The following is a 14,501-nucleotide window of genomic DNA, read 5'->3' on the forward strand; positions in this document are numbered from 1 at the left end:
GGGGAGCGCTTCCTGCTGTGAAGTGACACTTAAACAGAGCGCTCCGAGTCACCGGCCTCGCCATCAGCCACACTAATCTCTGCTGTCATTCGCCTTTTCTACTCCGTCAAATAGCTACATTCCTCCCTTTCTTCCCTTTCTCTTTTCTCCTCCTCCTCTTCTCAGTCTTTAAGACAATGAAACGGTTTTAGGTGCTAGAAAGGCCATTTAGCCTTTTACATTATATGAGCTGTATTTACCACAGCATTAATAATTCAATTCATTGTAGAACATATTTGGGAATTTGAGCAAATAAATGCGGCAAAGGCCACCAAGGATTTAGTTAGTGTGTGTGTGTGTGTGTGTGTGCGTGTGTCCATGTCCATGTCCGTGTATGCATGTTAATTAATTAATGTTTTTTTTTGCATGGAAATTAATTCATGTTTGTTTCCGTGTGTGTATGTTTGCGTGCGTGTGTGTTTTAGTGTGCTTGAATGTTTGTTTCTGTGTGTGTGTGTGTGTGTGTGTGCTTGAATGTTTGTTTCTATGTGTGTGTGTGTGTGTGTGTGTGTATGTTGCTGGGTGTGTGTGAGTGTTGGTGTGTGTACGTAGCCCTGTATAGCCGGGTGAGTTATCAGGATATCTCAGGCCCCTCTCCCAGCCCTCTCCGGGTGACCTGCCGTCCATGTTGTGCCGAGACCTTTTTTGTGTGCGCTCGATTGTGAGGGGTAAACAAAAGTGGTGTATCCTGTGTTTGGTAACAGGGTGCGGTGCACAGCTTGGCAGCCTGGGCTGCTTTTAATGCCCCCTCCCCCGTCCACTCCCACCACCCCCCCCCCCCCCACCCGTCCACCTCCCTCTGGAGACCGTTTTGCTTGCTCATACGTCCTCACATCCTGTACGCCGGCCATGCCACACACATTTCCACTGACCACCACTGCATGACCACCCCAAAAGTTCAGGAGAGTTTGTGAAGTTATTTTATTGTGTAGCTATTGTTGTGCAGGTCTATATAGAAATATTTTTCCAGACAGTTCAGAAACATTTAAGTTATGATATCACAGTTTGTGCCATTTCAAGTAATTTGCTGTATTTCATAAAAGGGAATACTCTAAAGATGATCTGAACTGAAATGTTAGTAGCTCTGAGATATATGTTCTATACATCTTTTCTCTACTAATAACTTTGGAAATCAAGTATAGTCGGATTCTGTATAGATTACGTAATGCCCGTGAACATATTCTCTCAGCCATGTTTGGATAGGAACATTGTTCAGGGTTAACTGGTTTGTCTCATTTTCTGGAAGACGTCTCTCATTTGTTTTGATTTGGGGAAAATTGGGGATATTAGATAATTTCCTTCTATTTATTGTTCTCCACGGTGTGTACTCCCTTTCTTGCTCACTTGCTCTCTCTCAAACACACACACACACACACACACACACACACACACACACACACACACACACACACACACACAGTCGTACAATTACTACAAACACAATCATCTCCTCCTTTCTCTCTTCTCTTAATTGAGAGCATAACAAGTCGAGGGGCTTCCAGAAGTTTCCCCCCTCGTCCTCCTCGGCTCCTCTTGTTTGTGTTCCTTTTGTAACGGTGGTGGCAGAGAGGAGGCGAGGCGAGCGAGGATGGCAGCTGACTGCCGCGCCGCCTTCGAGAGCCCAGCTCCGCACATCACAGCGCTGGCGCTCCAGCGCGTTTACCTCGGAGACGCGGCGAGGCTGGCATCGGTCCTAGCGCTCCGCTGGCGGTGGATATTAAGCGCTTTGATTCAGTCACACGTTGTTTGCTAAATTATGAATGGGCGTAATTAAAATCCTGTGGTTCTTATTATGAATGATTAACTATGTTGTTTCATTGTTTGTCATTCGCCGCGCGACTCGTCGTTAATTAAGCGGGATAAGGAATGTACCTGTCTCGACTCCGTTAGGGGGACGGAGCCACACACGACGAGAGCGCTCCTGCGGTGGTGTGTGTGTGTGCGTGTGTGTGTGTGTGTGTGTGCGTGTGTGTGCGCGCGCGTGGGGTCCTCACGTATTAGGCCATAATATTAGTGTGGGAATTCGTAACACTTCTCTGTGCCTGAGCAGCCTGTTGCTGAGCTGCTGTAGCATATAGGCATAAGGAGTGTGAGATTTCTGCGCGTGAGTGTGTGTCTGTCTGTCCGTCTTTCTGTGTGTCTGTCTCTGTGTGTGTGAGTCTGTGTCCGTCTGTGTGCATGTGTGTATTCGTGCATGTGTGTGTATGCATGTGTGTGTATGCATGTGGCTGTAAATGGGCTTGTACTTTAACAGCTCTCTCCCTCCCTCTCTCTCCCTCCTCTCCCTCCCTCTCTCTCTCCCTCCCTCTCCCTCCCTCCCTCTCTCTCTCCCTCCTCCCTCCCTCTCTCTCCCCCTCTCTCTGGTGCGGAGCAGCAGGTGTCCCAGGCCCAGCAGATGGCCTTCCAGCAGCAGCTCCTGCAGGTCCAGCAGCTCCAGCAGCAGCACCTGCTCAACCTGCAGAGGCAGGGCCTCCTGACCATCCAGCCCGGACAGAGCCCACTGCCCCTACACTCGCTCACTCAGGGTGAGTGGACACACACACACACACACACACACACACACACACACTCATTCACACTACTCTCTCTCTCTTCATCATACACACAAAAGCACACACACTCACATGATGTACAGTATACACACACACACACACACACACACACACACACACACACACACACACACACACACACACATATACACATATACATGCATGCAAACGGAACTTACACACACTTTCACACAGACATACAACACACACTCAAACTTACAGTATACACATGTACATACTGTACACAGGACACACATAGTCATCCCAGACTCCTTCATGGCATTATTGTCCATTTAGTGAGCCCACGCTCATCGATGCATTTTGACAGTGGACTCATGTTGACTTACAGACACGCCCTAATGTCTTGCATGCCAGACTTTCCCTTAAAGCACACAACACACACATACTGCAGTACACATTCATATCCAGGCATCCCCCCTGCACACGCACATGTGAAAGCACAGCAGTGCTCTTCTTTATCAGCACCTTGCACAACACAACTTCCTCCCCTCTGATTTCCATGGAGTATGGAAGATGAACAAATGATCTGTGCCCATGCCCTTTCCTGATAGTACAGTAAGCCGGGTGTGGTGCCGTGTGTGTGTGTGTGTGTGTGTGTGTGTGTGTGTGTGTGTGTGTGTGTGTGTAAGGGTGAGGTAAGGAAAGACTAGAGCCATTGTTGCTCAACTAGCCAGTGACTATGAATGTATCGTGTTAGATTTCATAAGAAGTTGATGAGTCAGCCTGTGTGTGTGTGTGTGTGTGTGTGTGGGGGGTGTTTTCCAGGATGTTTATTTACTTTGTTTGTTTTTTAATATTTTCTCAAGGAGGAGCACCCGGTTGACAAAGACTCTTTCATAGCCTGTGTGTGCGTGTGTTTTCTTTCTGTCGGATGCATGACACACTGCATTCATGCCCGGCTTAAACAAACAGTGGCCCATTAACAGATAAGGAGGGGAAGAGAAAAGGAAGGCCTGGGTGGCCTCTTAGGTAATAAGCAAACAAAAACAGGTCCAGTACAGTGCCGTTATTGTTTGGAGAACGCCTGGTATAACCACACACACACACACACACACACACACACACACACACACCTCGCTTGAGATCAGCCCTAGCCAGAGGCACAGGAGTGGAGGCGTTTGTGTGCCATTAGTGGCTGAGTCCAGAAAACTGTACAATGCAGATGTTTGTCAGACGCACACACAGGGAAATGCAAACATGATCACAAACCCTGGTGAATGTGAACTTGAGCGTTAAACACACACACACACACACACACAAACAAATAACTGTTTACACACTTTAGAAATACTGCATCTATCTGGTATCTGAGACGTGGGCTTACATGGGGCCTATTTAATTATTTGGGGGGAGGAAAAGATACATGTAAACAACAAACAAGAAGCCTAAATCAGATCAATGTGATCCCCTGTTCTTGTGTACAACGAGCGATGCTGCATTGTTTCCCTCCATGGTGATTGAGTAATGGCTTTGTTGAGGGGAGTAATCCTTTTTGTTTCGCTGGCGCACGGAGATCTTGTTTTCTGGTCAGAGCTGGTCAGGCAGCCCCCGCCAGTGTGGGATCTGTCCTTGGGAAACCATCGGCAGTTAACGCAGTGTGAGGCAGCTGTTAAAACTCTTACCGCCAGACAGGAGTTCTTTCTTTCTCTCTTTCCCTCTCTCTCACTCTCTCTCTCTCCCTTTCTCTCTCTTTATTTCTCCTATCCTCCGATTCGCCACATTTTCTGCTTGGCTGTTTGAAGTTATTGATGACCTTTCTGTTTTCCACACGGCTGAGTCCTTTCATGCACCAGTGAGAGAGACCGACACAGCCCTAGATCTAATCGACAATATTCAGCAACTAGTTAGCGCTGCCGCTGCGAGAGAATAAGAAAGAATGAAAAAAAAGAGAAAGAGAGAGAGAAGGAGAGGGAGGGAGGACGTGTGAGAGATGAATTATGCGGTGTGTGGCCGCAACGAGACCTTGACGATTATGCCTTTGGCTGCAGTAGCAGGGAGCGGATGACTGCTAGGAGTGATGAGGAGAGACTAGTGAAGATTTGGCCCCCAGAGATGACTGGTCAGCCTGTTTGTTTGCTTTGCAGGCCAATCAGGGTCCTGAGAGAGAGTTTCGAAACACAGCTTGAGTCGTCCTCTTTTTTAGCAGGATGCATGGCATACTTTTGGAGCATGTGTCTGTCTGTGTGTGTGTGTGTGTGTGTGTGTGTGTGTATGTGTGTGTGTGTGTGTGTGTGTGTGTGAGAGAGAGAGAGAGAGAGAGAGAGAGAAAGAGAGGGGAGGGTAAAGAAGACAAATCAGAGAAATAATTAATACTGGGTCGGCTTAATGGGTTAAGAAATAAACAGTCTCCCATTGGCCGTTAACTGTCATTTATATGATATGCTGCAAATGGCCGCAGTTAAACTGCAGACTGGAGGAACTGGGGCCAGATGCCTCTTGTGGCTAATTATTTTTGCGTCATTTCTCGCCGTCTGCGAACAGGCCAGCGTCTGCTTTTCATTATTAAAACGTGCTGTTTGAAGACACGCTCACCGCCGTCTTCCTTGCACACAGAAAGGAGCTGTTCGGATCCTGCAGGACACACCTTTAGCCCTGTTTGTGTGGGTGTGTGTGTGGGTGTGTGTGTGTGTATCTATGTGAGTCTCTGTGTGTGTGTGTGGGGCAACCAGTGAGCACTCCCAGGTGTGGACGCCAGGTGTGCGTCTCCACCCCTCCTCCCTGCCTCCTCCTCCTCTTCTAAGCGCTGCCACCGGCTGATGTGTGTGTTTGTGACCCACTGGCCTCCCCCCTCCGGTTCCCCCCACCACACACACACACACACACACACACACACACACACACACTGCCGCCGCCACCACAGGAGACCATCAGTTAAGTTGTCCAGGAGAGGGCAACGGGATGGTGACAAGACAAATTTGTCGCTAATATGAAAGCAAAGAATGTGGCGGCGCGTGAAGCATTTTTCCGTGGCACGGCGCGCGGTGGGGGGAACGCCGGGGACCGAGCTAATACCCTCCCAGTGGCAGTGATTGATTCAGCCGACCGCCGCGGCAACTGGTAATAGTTCCTGCAGCATTAGGACGGAACATATTTTAGGCCTGAGGGGTGCATATCGGCAGCCAGTGATTACAGGAATATAAACAGAGGTGCACCGGAGGTCTGGCCCTGATGGAACAATAAACTAATAGCGGTGTCACCATCCACCCCCTCTCCACTTCGCTGCCCCCACCCCTCCCTCCCCTTGCGGCATCTGGGGGCAGTGTGAGTAGTAACAGCCCAGTTTACAGAGTCCAGGCCACCGGGCCATTTTTTATTCCGCGGATGATGGCTCGCAACTGATGTCGTTATGAACCTTAAATCAACTTTCTGCTTGCTTGAACATGGTCACCTGGGTGCCGCGAGGTACAAGGACGGGAAGAGGTTGAAGAGCTCGCGCCCCGGCTACCTGCCGCGGTAAAAATTGAGTCGTGCCGCCGGTGATCAATCAAGTGTCCCAACAACATACATTTTTTACAGTGCTCCTCTCGTCGGTGTCCCCCCCCCACCTGTAATGAGTGAAGCGGGCTGCCGCTGAAAAATGGCGGAAGGAGAGATAAACCAATCCGCCGATTTTTGAAAAGAATGACCTGGAAACGTTAAAAGACAAATAGAAGCACATGAGGGGTTTGTAGCCGTCTGAGCAGCCCCTAATAGAATGAGACCTCTTTTCAGGGAGCACTTGGTGCCGTTTCACCGCGGACAGGAATGCATTATATTGAAGATATTAATACGTTCGACTGTCATAAGTGATAGATTTTGAAAGGTGCGCGGTTTTTCCCTGATTCCCCGGCGATGACAGAGGAAGCAAGTCACACAGAGGACAGAGGGAGAGAGAGAAATGAAGGGATTGAGAAGTGGAAAAAAAGAGAGGGGGGGTGGGGGGGTCAGGGAGCGTGTGCGAGAGAGAGAGACAGCTTCGTCCCACTCCGTTACCCCTTCTCATCAGACGAGTCTATCCGGCGTGGTCTCGTCTCAGTAAACAGTGGTGTCGGGGGTCAGCAGGACTGTTGGGTAATTGAGGGAGAGTGGGCCGCCCTGTCAAGCACATCGGCTAAAAATACATCGCACACTGTCACCGGGCACCAAGTGGGGGAAAATGATTGTTCCCGCAGCTGCAACCCAGGACACTCGCTACAACTACAATGACCTTCCCCATCCAACATCAACCCCAAACTTTCCCTCCAAGGATTTAACCATCCAAATGACCAGCCAAAAAAAAGGGGAAGGAAAATGGGGCCAAAAAGCAAATTCCCACCACATTGTAATGCTTTTTTCCTTTTTTGAAAGCCTTTGACATTTAATGTTTGCACAGTGTCCAACAGAAGGTCTTAACTGCACATCAACATACAGCCACAAGCAAGAACGTCCACAGACACGCGGGGGAAAGCGAACTGATCGAGAGAATAAAAGAAGCAGTAGAAATAGACTGTGTCCATGTTGGTGTCAGGGCCAATTAATAAAGGGATGCTCCTTGGGAAGGGAAAAGCTTATTGATTTGTCCTGCAATCATTTCCTGCGCTCTTTGATATGCAAACGATCCGGCGTGAATTTACAGCAATCCTATCGGCCTCGTTTGAGCGCGCTCACTCCTGCTCTGCTCTGCCGTCATCCCTTCCCCCCGCCCCTCTCTCTCTCCTGAGGCTGGGCTACCATTAGGGCCACTGTTCTCCATTACGAGCGTAATTAAAATCTTTAGGAGCTTATCAAATTAAAAATGTTTTTTTCCCCCGATCGTATTGAGATGTTCACCTCGCCGCTCGCCGTTATTTTGGACCACAACAGGAATAAATTAAGACTAAGCATTTTGCACAATGCATTAGGAGGCTCGCGCACTCATGCTCGCGTGAAAAGGACCACTTCTCATATCTATGGAGAACGATTAAAAAGAGAGGCAGAGGTGGGTGTGTGTGTGTGTGGCGGTGGGTGTGGGGGTTGGATGGTGTATGGATGGATGGGGAGTTCTGGCAGTCTAAAGAGTATAAACCCACCCCTAGATAAGCATGTGCAAATCATCTTTCATTTGCTCATTTTCAAAAATCGATTTAATTAATTGTAATGTTAAACGAGTGGTCTTCCCGGCACTCTCTCTCTCTCTCTCTCTCTCTCTCTCTCTCTCTCTCTCTCTCTCTCTCTCTCTCTCTCTCTCTCTCTTAATTCAGCAGCATTTCCAAAGGCTCTTTCAGCATATTTAAAAACTGCCCCTATTCAAGTAGTCCGTTCTGAATCCCCACTGCTAATTTGTGCCCATTCCTCATGAGTACATATTGGATTTCTCAACATGCCATTAGACATATATGGTGGCCAAATGCATTTCAAATAGTCAAGCACTTAAAAAGAGAGAGAGAGAAGAAGGAGAAAGCCAAACCTTTGGCCTGTGCCCACTATCGCTGTCGTCTTCTCTTCCTGCTCTCTCGTCCTGTCTGATCTGCACTGTCTCCCTCATGTCAGCTGAAGGCCACATTTTGGATTCTCCCAGACGCTGTGTATTTGTTCTGGCACATGTGTACAGGGCTATGCAGACAGTGGCTGTGTTCCCTTAGACACGGAACACTCAGAGTACAAACACAGCATCTCAACACCACCCCTCCACACACACACACACACACACACACACACACACACACACACTCCTTTTCTCTGTCCCCAATATCGCCTTGGGTGCGCATATCGCTGTCAGTCAGGAACAGAGAAAATCACACGGTATGTGTGTGTGCGTGTAAGGGATGGAGTGAGCGTGTGTGTGTACGCATGTGTGATTGAGCAGGAGAGATGTCTTGTGTCTTCAAGGGACCCCCCCTCCCCCTTCAAAGGAATGTGTAAGCGACTGTGTGCTTGACTTGTTAAATGAGGTTTAAGTCTTCTGTGTCAATTGGAGGCGGTGCAAAGCTTTAAGTATTTTGCACATTAATGCGCTTTCCAGAGTATTACCCCAGGGCCTTGTTTTTGTGTGTGTGTTGGTGTTGTTGTTGTGATGTTCCATTGTAAACTTTCATCTCTCTCTCTCTCTCTCTCTCTCTCTCTCTCTCTCTCTGTGTGTGTGTTTGGGAGCGCACAGCCTCTCCTTTCCTTTTTCAGTCTTGTGTGAAAAAGAAATAATGGTGATTATTCAGATTTCATGCCTTGTCTGGATGTTAATTATTTACTCAGGGCATGAAATGTGTGTGAATGCCAGGGATTTGTGTACACAAACACACGGCACATCACACAGCAAGAAGAAGAGAGGGGGGGGAAGAGTGGGTGGAGAAGAAAGAGAGGTGGTGGGCGGGAAACAGTGGAGCCCCTCGCTCCTTTACACACACTCACACACACGCGCACACTCACACACACTCACACACACACTCACACACACACACACACACACACACACACACACTCACACACACACGCAGCATCACCTCTGTTGCAGCTACTTTTTTTTTTTTTTTAATTCCCGCTAATTAATACTCGCCTTTGTTTACACATGCTTTGATTTAATTATGTGACGAAGAGAGTCGGATTAGCGGTTAATTGATTTAATTATCCAATTTGTTTGTTGCAGGCATGATTCCAGCCGAGCTGCAGCAGCTGTGGAAAGAGGTGTCGAACGCTCATGTGAAGGAGGAGAACAACAACAACAACAATAACAGCCAACGCCATCAGCGGCGGTGGCAACGGAGGTGGCAGCAGCAGCAACGGGCACCGCGGTCTGGATCTGTCGTCGCCGACGCCCGCCAAGAACCATCTGCTCAACCAGCACCCAGCCACCAACGGCCAGTACATGGGCCTGAAGAGGGAAGGGTGAGTCTGGAAGAGGAGCCTTGGAGGCTAACTGGGTGCCCTAAGCCTGGCCTGGGTCATTGCAGCACGCTATTAATGATATTACATGCCAGGCACGCTAATGTGGGTGGAGGGTTTTCTAAGAAAGCAGAAGGGGTGAGTAAGGAAATGTGTTGTTTTCCTTCAAGGCAACGTAACTGCCTGATTGGGAAAGAATTACACCTTCTCACATCACCCCCCCCACACACACACACACACACACACACACACCCATCCTTAATATTGAAATGAGGCACATGAGGCGCTACACATTCCCATCATCCTTGACTAAAAGCAAAACAGGGGGCCCTACTTTCCCTTCCTCCAATTTAAGAGGCAGTGAGTCCTCCCAGGGACTCTGCTTGATGGACACATACCCATAGGGCTTTGCCTGCAAATGAATATTAATTTGTAGTTTCTAACTACCTCACTATTTTCATTAAGGTGCAGGCTCTCTCTTTCTTCTCCTCCTCGCATTCCCTGTATAGCCACATTCAGCAGGGAATTCAAACGAAACACCTGGGAGGCAGTAGGATGGCTTGGCGAGCAGATTGCCGTGATGGGGATAGGATCACTGCAGTATTAATTAGTGGGGATGTGGGGTGGGTGGGAAGATGATGTTATTTCAGTTTTGCGGTTGTGCAACTGCAGCTGTGACTTAGAGAGAATCAAATTGGCGAAGTAGAGAATCAAATAGGCGAAGTAGAGAATCAAATTGCTTAAAAACATTTTTTTATTCACTCTCCCTTCCTTCCCTTAACAACACAAAAATACACAAGCTTTAAACCCCTTGTGCCCCGTGTGATAATTAAGTTTTTCCAGTCTCATCTGAACTTTACTTTTTTTTTTTGTTTTGTTTTCTTTCTGTGGTCACAAGAGACATTCTCTGTGGGAGGAATATAGGTCTGTTTACTTAAACCTAGCATAACCCTGTAAATTATATATCATTAGTTATGAATCCCGCCTTGTTGATGCAGTTCCCTAAGTAATTACATAGTATGAAAGAAATGTCTCTGTCTTTTTTTTTTTTTTGCCCTTCCTCCATTTTTAACCCAGGCTGCTCACGTTGTGTTCTAAATGTTTATTTGGAAGAGCAGCACCAAAGGGAGAAAGGGGGAGAGAGAGAGGGAAAGAAGGAGAGGGAGAGAGGGGACCTCTCCCTAACTGTGTGTGTCTTTGAGGAAAAAATTCATTTGGCCTGCAACACGTTTACTTGTTTTTGCTCGAGCAGAGGCATGATCTTTGAACCGAGCGATTGAAGCCTCCAGGCACTATGAGCTCACCCCCGTTTACATCAGACCTGCGTCTGGCTGATCAAACCCTACATGTCGTTGGGAAAGCTGTGCAAATGAAAACATGTTTCAAGCTTTCTGAAAGCCCCTTAGTACTTCAAGGTAGACACACACACACACACACACACACACACACACACACACTGACACACACCCACCCACACACACAAACATACACACACTGACAAAGGCCTCTCATTCCCGCGGAAAGCCCCAAACACGGAGTCGGTGACTGAATTGATCTGTGTCTCCCAGAGGGCTATCGCAGTGGATGAACTCGGAGTGACTCCATCACAGCTGCGACGGCTGTGAAGAGTGCTACAGAGAGAGCCACTTCAGCAGCGGAAAACACGCACACACACGCACACACACACACACACACACACACACACACACACACACATATAGAAGACTAGAGGAGCATGCGACTGTAAAGCTAAATAGCATGCTAGGCCTTATCCGCGTGGAAATCGGCACGCCGGCCGGGAAATGTTAGCTGAAAGCAGGTTTGACATTTCATCCGATTGTCAGGTTTAATAAGTGAGCATTATAGCTCCCCCCCCCCCCCCTCCCCCTCAGAGTGTGTCTTTATGTCAGAGGAACACGCCTCTTAGCGCCTGCCCGCCCAGGCCTGCTCCTGTTGATAGCACGTAATACCCCCCAGCGTGACAGAAGCCTGCACTTAGCCACGCAAGACCGAGAAGCGTGGAGAGATGAGCAGAGCTCAACCAAGACCATGGAGCACCTGACTTCTCCCCTCCCTCCATCACTCCCTTTCTTTCTCCATCTCTCTATCTCTCTCTCTGTCTCTCTCCTCCAGTCTCTCATTCTCTCTCTCTCTCTCGTTCCCTCTATTTCGTGCACATTTGCTCGCAGGTCTTGCGTTGCACTCGCCCATTATCCATTGGTCTCCACTGTGGTCTCACCGCACACAGCACTCACATTACTAAGCTGAAGCGGCTTCCTTTTAACTGAGGAATGGCAGAGGCATGCAGCTGAAATGATCAACACCTTTACTCCCATCAAATGTCACTGCTGTGCTGGTGATCATGTCGTGGAGGGCGAGAGGGGGGGGGGGGGAAGTTGACATAAAACAACAACACCTCCCATCTCAGGCACCAATGAAACATCCTGGGCCCTGAACACATCTGCACAAACCTAGTTCTCTCTGTCTCTCTCAGTCTCTTTCAGTCTCTCTCTCTCTCTCTGGCACTCTCTGTCAGAGATTAAAGAGGATGTCAACAGCAGTTTAACACGTCATGTGTGAGGGAGGCATTCTGAGGCTGACTATTCGGCAAGTATCTTAGATCTGTCAGGAGCCAAGCAGGTGTTTCTTTTTTTTTTTTTTTCTTCCTTCAAAAAAGCATTGACTCCACGGTTGGACTGAAAGCAAAATTCAAAGCAGTGAGTTTAGCATAATGTGGTTAAAAGGAATATGCTTTGAAGACATGAAGCATTTATCATATAGTCATGTTATATTGGTCATGTTATATTGGCAACGATAATTCATAATTGTTACGATGCAGAATCGAGTGTTGTTTCAACTGCCTCCAGACTGCTAAATATGAATTTGCAGTTCTGCACAGGAGCAGAAAAAGACCAAATATTGTTTCATGTAATTCATCCCCACAAGAACAAATGGCTGTGCCTTAATCCGGGGATTTGAATAGATAATGGGTTTTCTGGCCGAAACCGAAATAGAAAGCGTCTCATCCTGCTAGCGCCTGAACTTAATGAACTTTTAATTGATGTGGTTTTTCGCGAGTCCTTTTTGTCAGGCAACAGACACGACCCACTCTGCTGATGGACCTGTTTTCTCCTCGCGCATCTCAGATTGGTTTACAGTGAGCCTAAGTACCGTGTAGTTAGTTTCATGTGTCATATAAAATCTTGCCCAGGCACCGCGACGCCTGCAACTAAAACCTTAAGTGCCTCCGCAGGCATCACTCACCGGCCCTTTCACTTCCTCCTTAAAGGAAGGGAGGGGAAATTCAATCGCCGCAAAAAAAAACACACACACACACACACACTGAGACAAGATGCGCTTTTAACGGACTCCAAGATGCCCGCCTCTCTCTCCCACAGAGCCGCATTCCAAATCCTCCGCAATTGCACACAAATTTGATGGATGGGCGGTTGGAGGGATAGAGGGATGGAGACGTTCCTGTCCGCTACGCTGTCTGTCTGTCTGTCTGTTGCTCAGTCGCTCGGTCTGTCTGTCTGTCTTTGGGGCCTGTCAGTCAGGAAACCACAAGGATGAACAAACGCCTTTAATGCCCTCGTGACTCCAAGTCTGAGCCCACTTGCTTTTTTTTTGGTGCTAAATGAAAATGGCCCCAGTTTAGATGAACCTGCTGGAGGAGACAGATAAAAGTGGAGAGAGGGAAGAGAGTGATCAGGAAATTGAAAGGGAGAGAGACTGTTGGAGCTAGGAAGTATACAGTACAACCTCACACATGCATACACACACATCCACACACATCCACACACACACACACACACACTAGAAAGCAAAAGATTTAAGGATATTTCACCTCTTTCTTTTGCTTTCGCACTATTGCCTGATATTGCTATTGTCCGCCATCCAAGGCAGGTCGCTGGCCGAGCTGTTGAAGAGATGAATAACACTCTTCAGCTGAGCGCTCACCCCCACCCTGACCATTCTCCCCTTTAATTGATCCAGCACTCCAAAAAACCATGATAATGAAATCATTCTGCTGAAAGCCCCTGCGTGTGGCTGCTGATGGTGGTGTTGATGGTGGTGTTGGAGATGGTGTTAGAGGTGGGTGGGGGGAGGGGGGCGGTGTGAGAGGGTCTTGAGACATTGGGGTTGAGGGGTGGGGTGGGATGGGCTCAGCGGTGAGTGGTGTTGGGACTGTCGGCGTCTGCCTTGTCTAAACTCCGGCCGCGGAAACTGGCCCGCTCGCTGCTCATTAACACCTTCGGCGCAACACAGCCCGCGCGCCCCCAGCGCATCTGAATACGCGCACCCAACATGGCGGAAAATGATCTCGCAATACAAAGCCCGCCTGTCCCTTCATTCACAGCTACCCATTACTAACACACACGCACCGCTATGAGCAGATATGCTTTTGTCGAAAATTGCACATCTGCTTAATCACTTTCTATCTCTTTCACTTCTCTTTTCCACCAATCTCGTATTCCTCTCCTCCTCCTCCTTCTCCTCCTCCTCCTCCTCCTCCTCCTCCTTCTCCCGCTCCCCCTCCTGTTCGTCCTCCTCCTTTCTCTCACACGCACACGTAAAGCAGATGACACGCTTTTCCCACATTTTTTTCGGTAACAAGATCATTAGAGCTCTCTTTCCCCCCTGGGCTGCCTGCCTGCTGCCTCGACTGCGCCGCGTCCTGACACACCTGCACACCCAGAGCTCCGCTCCGCTCCAGTCAAATTTAAAACTCAGCCGGCTCAGAAGCTCACACTTTTTTTTTCCTCTTTTTTTTTCCCTCCACCACTGCCGAATAAGGTCACAATAGGGAGAGATGGAAGGATGAGGAGAGGAGGAGGAGGAGGAGGTGGAGAGGAAGAGGAGGTAGAGGAAAAGCCCTGAATCCCAAACATTTCTCCAGTTTCACTAATGTAGATCATTTGGTGCAAATTCTGTCATTTACTGCTGTTTAGTCATCTAGCCATTTAGCAAGGCCACTTGTGCTAGCAGCCCCTCCGAGGTTTTTTGCTCGACGAATCCCCGTGCGCTCGCCACAATCCAATATCTTATTAATACAAAATTAACCAACATGCCTAC

General features: G+C 48.4%; 1 protein-coding gene across 1 annotated transcript in view; it reads left to right on the plus strand.

The window, feature by feature from the left end:
• Window positions 1–14,501, plus strand: part of foxp1b (forkhead box P1b) — a 172,696-nt gene that overhangs the window by 131,713 nt on the left and 26,482 nt on the right. The window contains 3 exon segments of the mRNA XM_048253985.1: window positions 2,414–2,564; window positions 9,190–9,278; window positions 9,280–9,428. Coding sequence (XP_048109942.1) covers window positions 2,414–2,564; window positions 9,190–9,278; window positions 9,280–9,428 — 389 coding nt within the window.

This window comes from Alosa alosa, chromosome 10 (genome assembly GCF_017589495.1).
Source record: "Alosa alosa isolate M-15738 ecotype Scorff River chromosome 10, AALO_Geno_1.1, whole genome shotgun sequence".
In the NCBI taxonomy this organism is placed as follows: Eukaryota; Metazoa; Chordata; class Actinopteri; order Clupeiformes; family Clupeidae; genus Alosa; species Alosa alosa.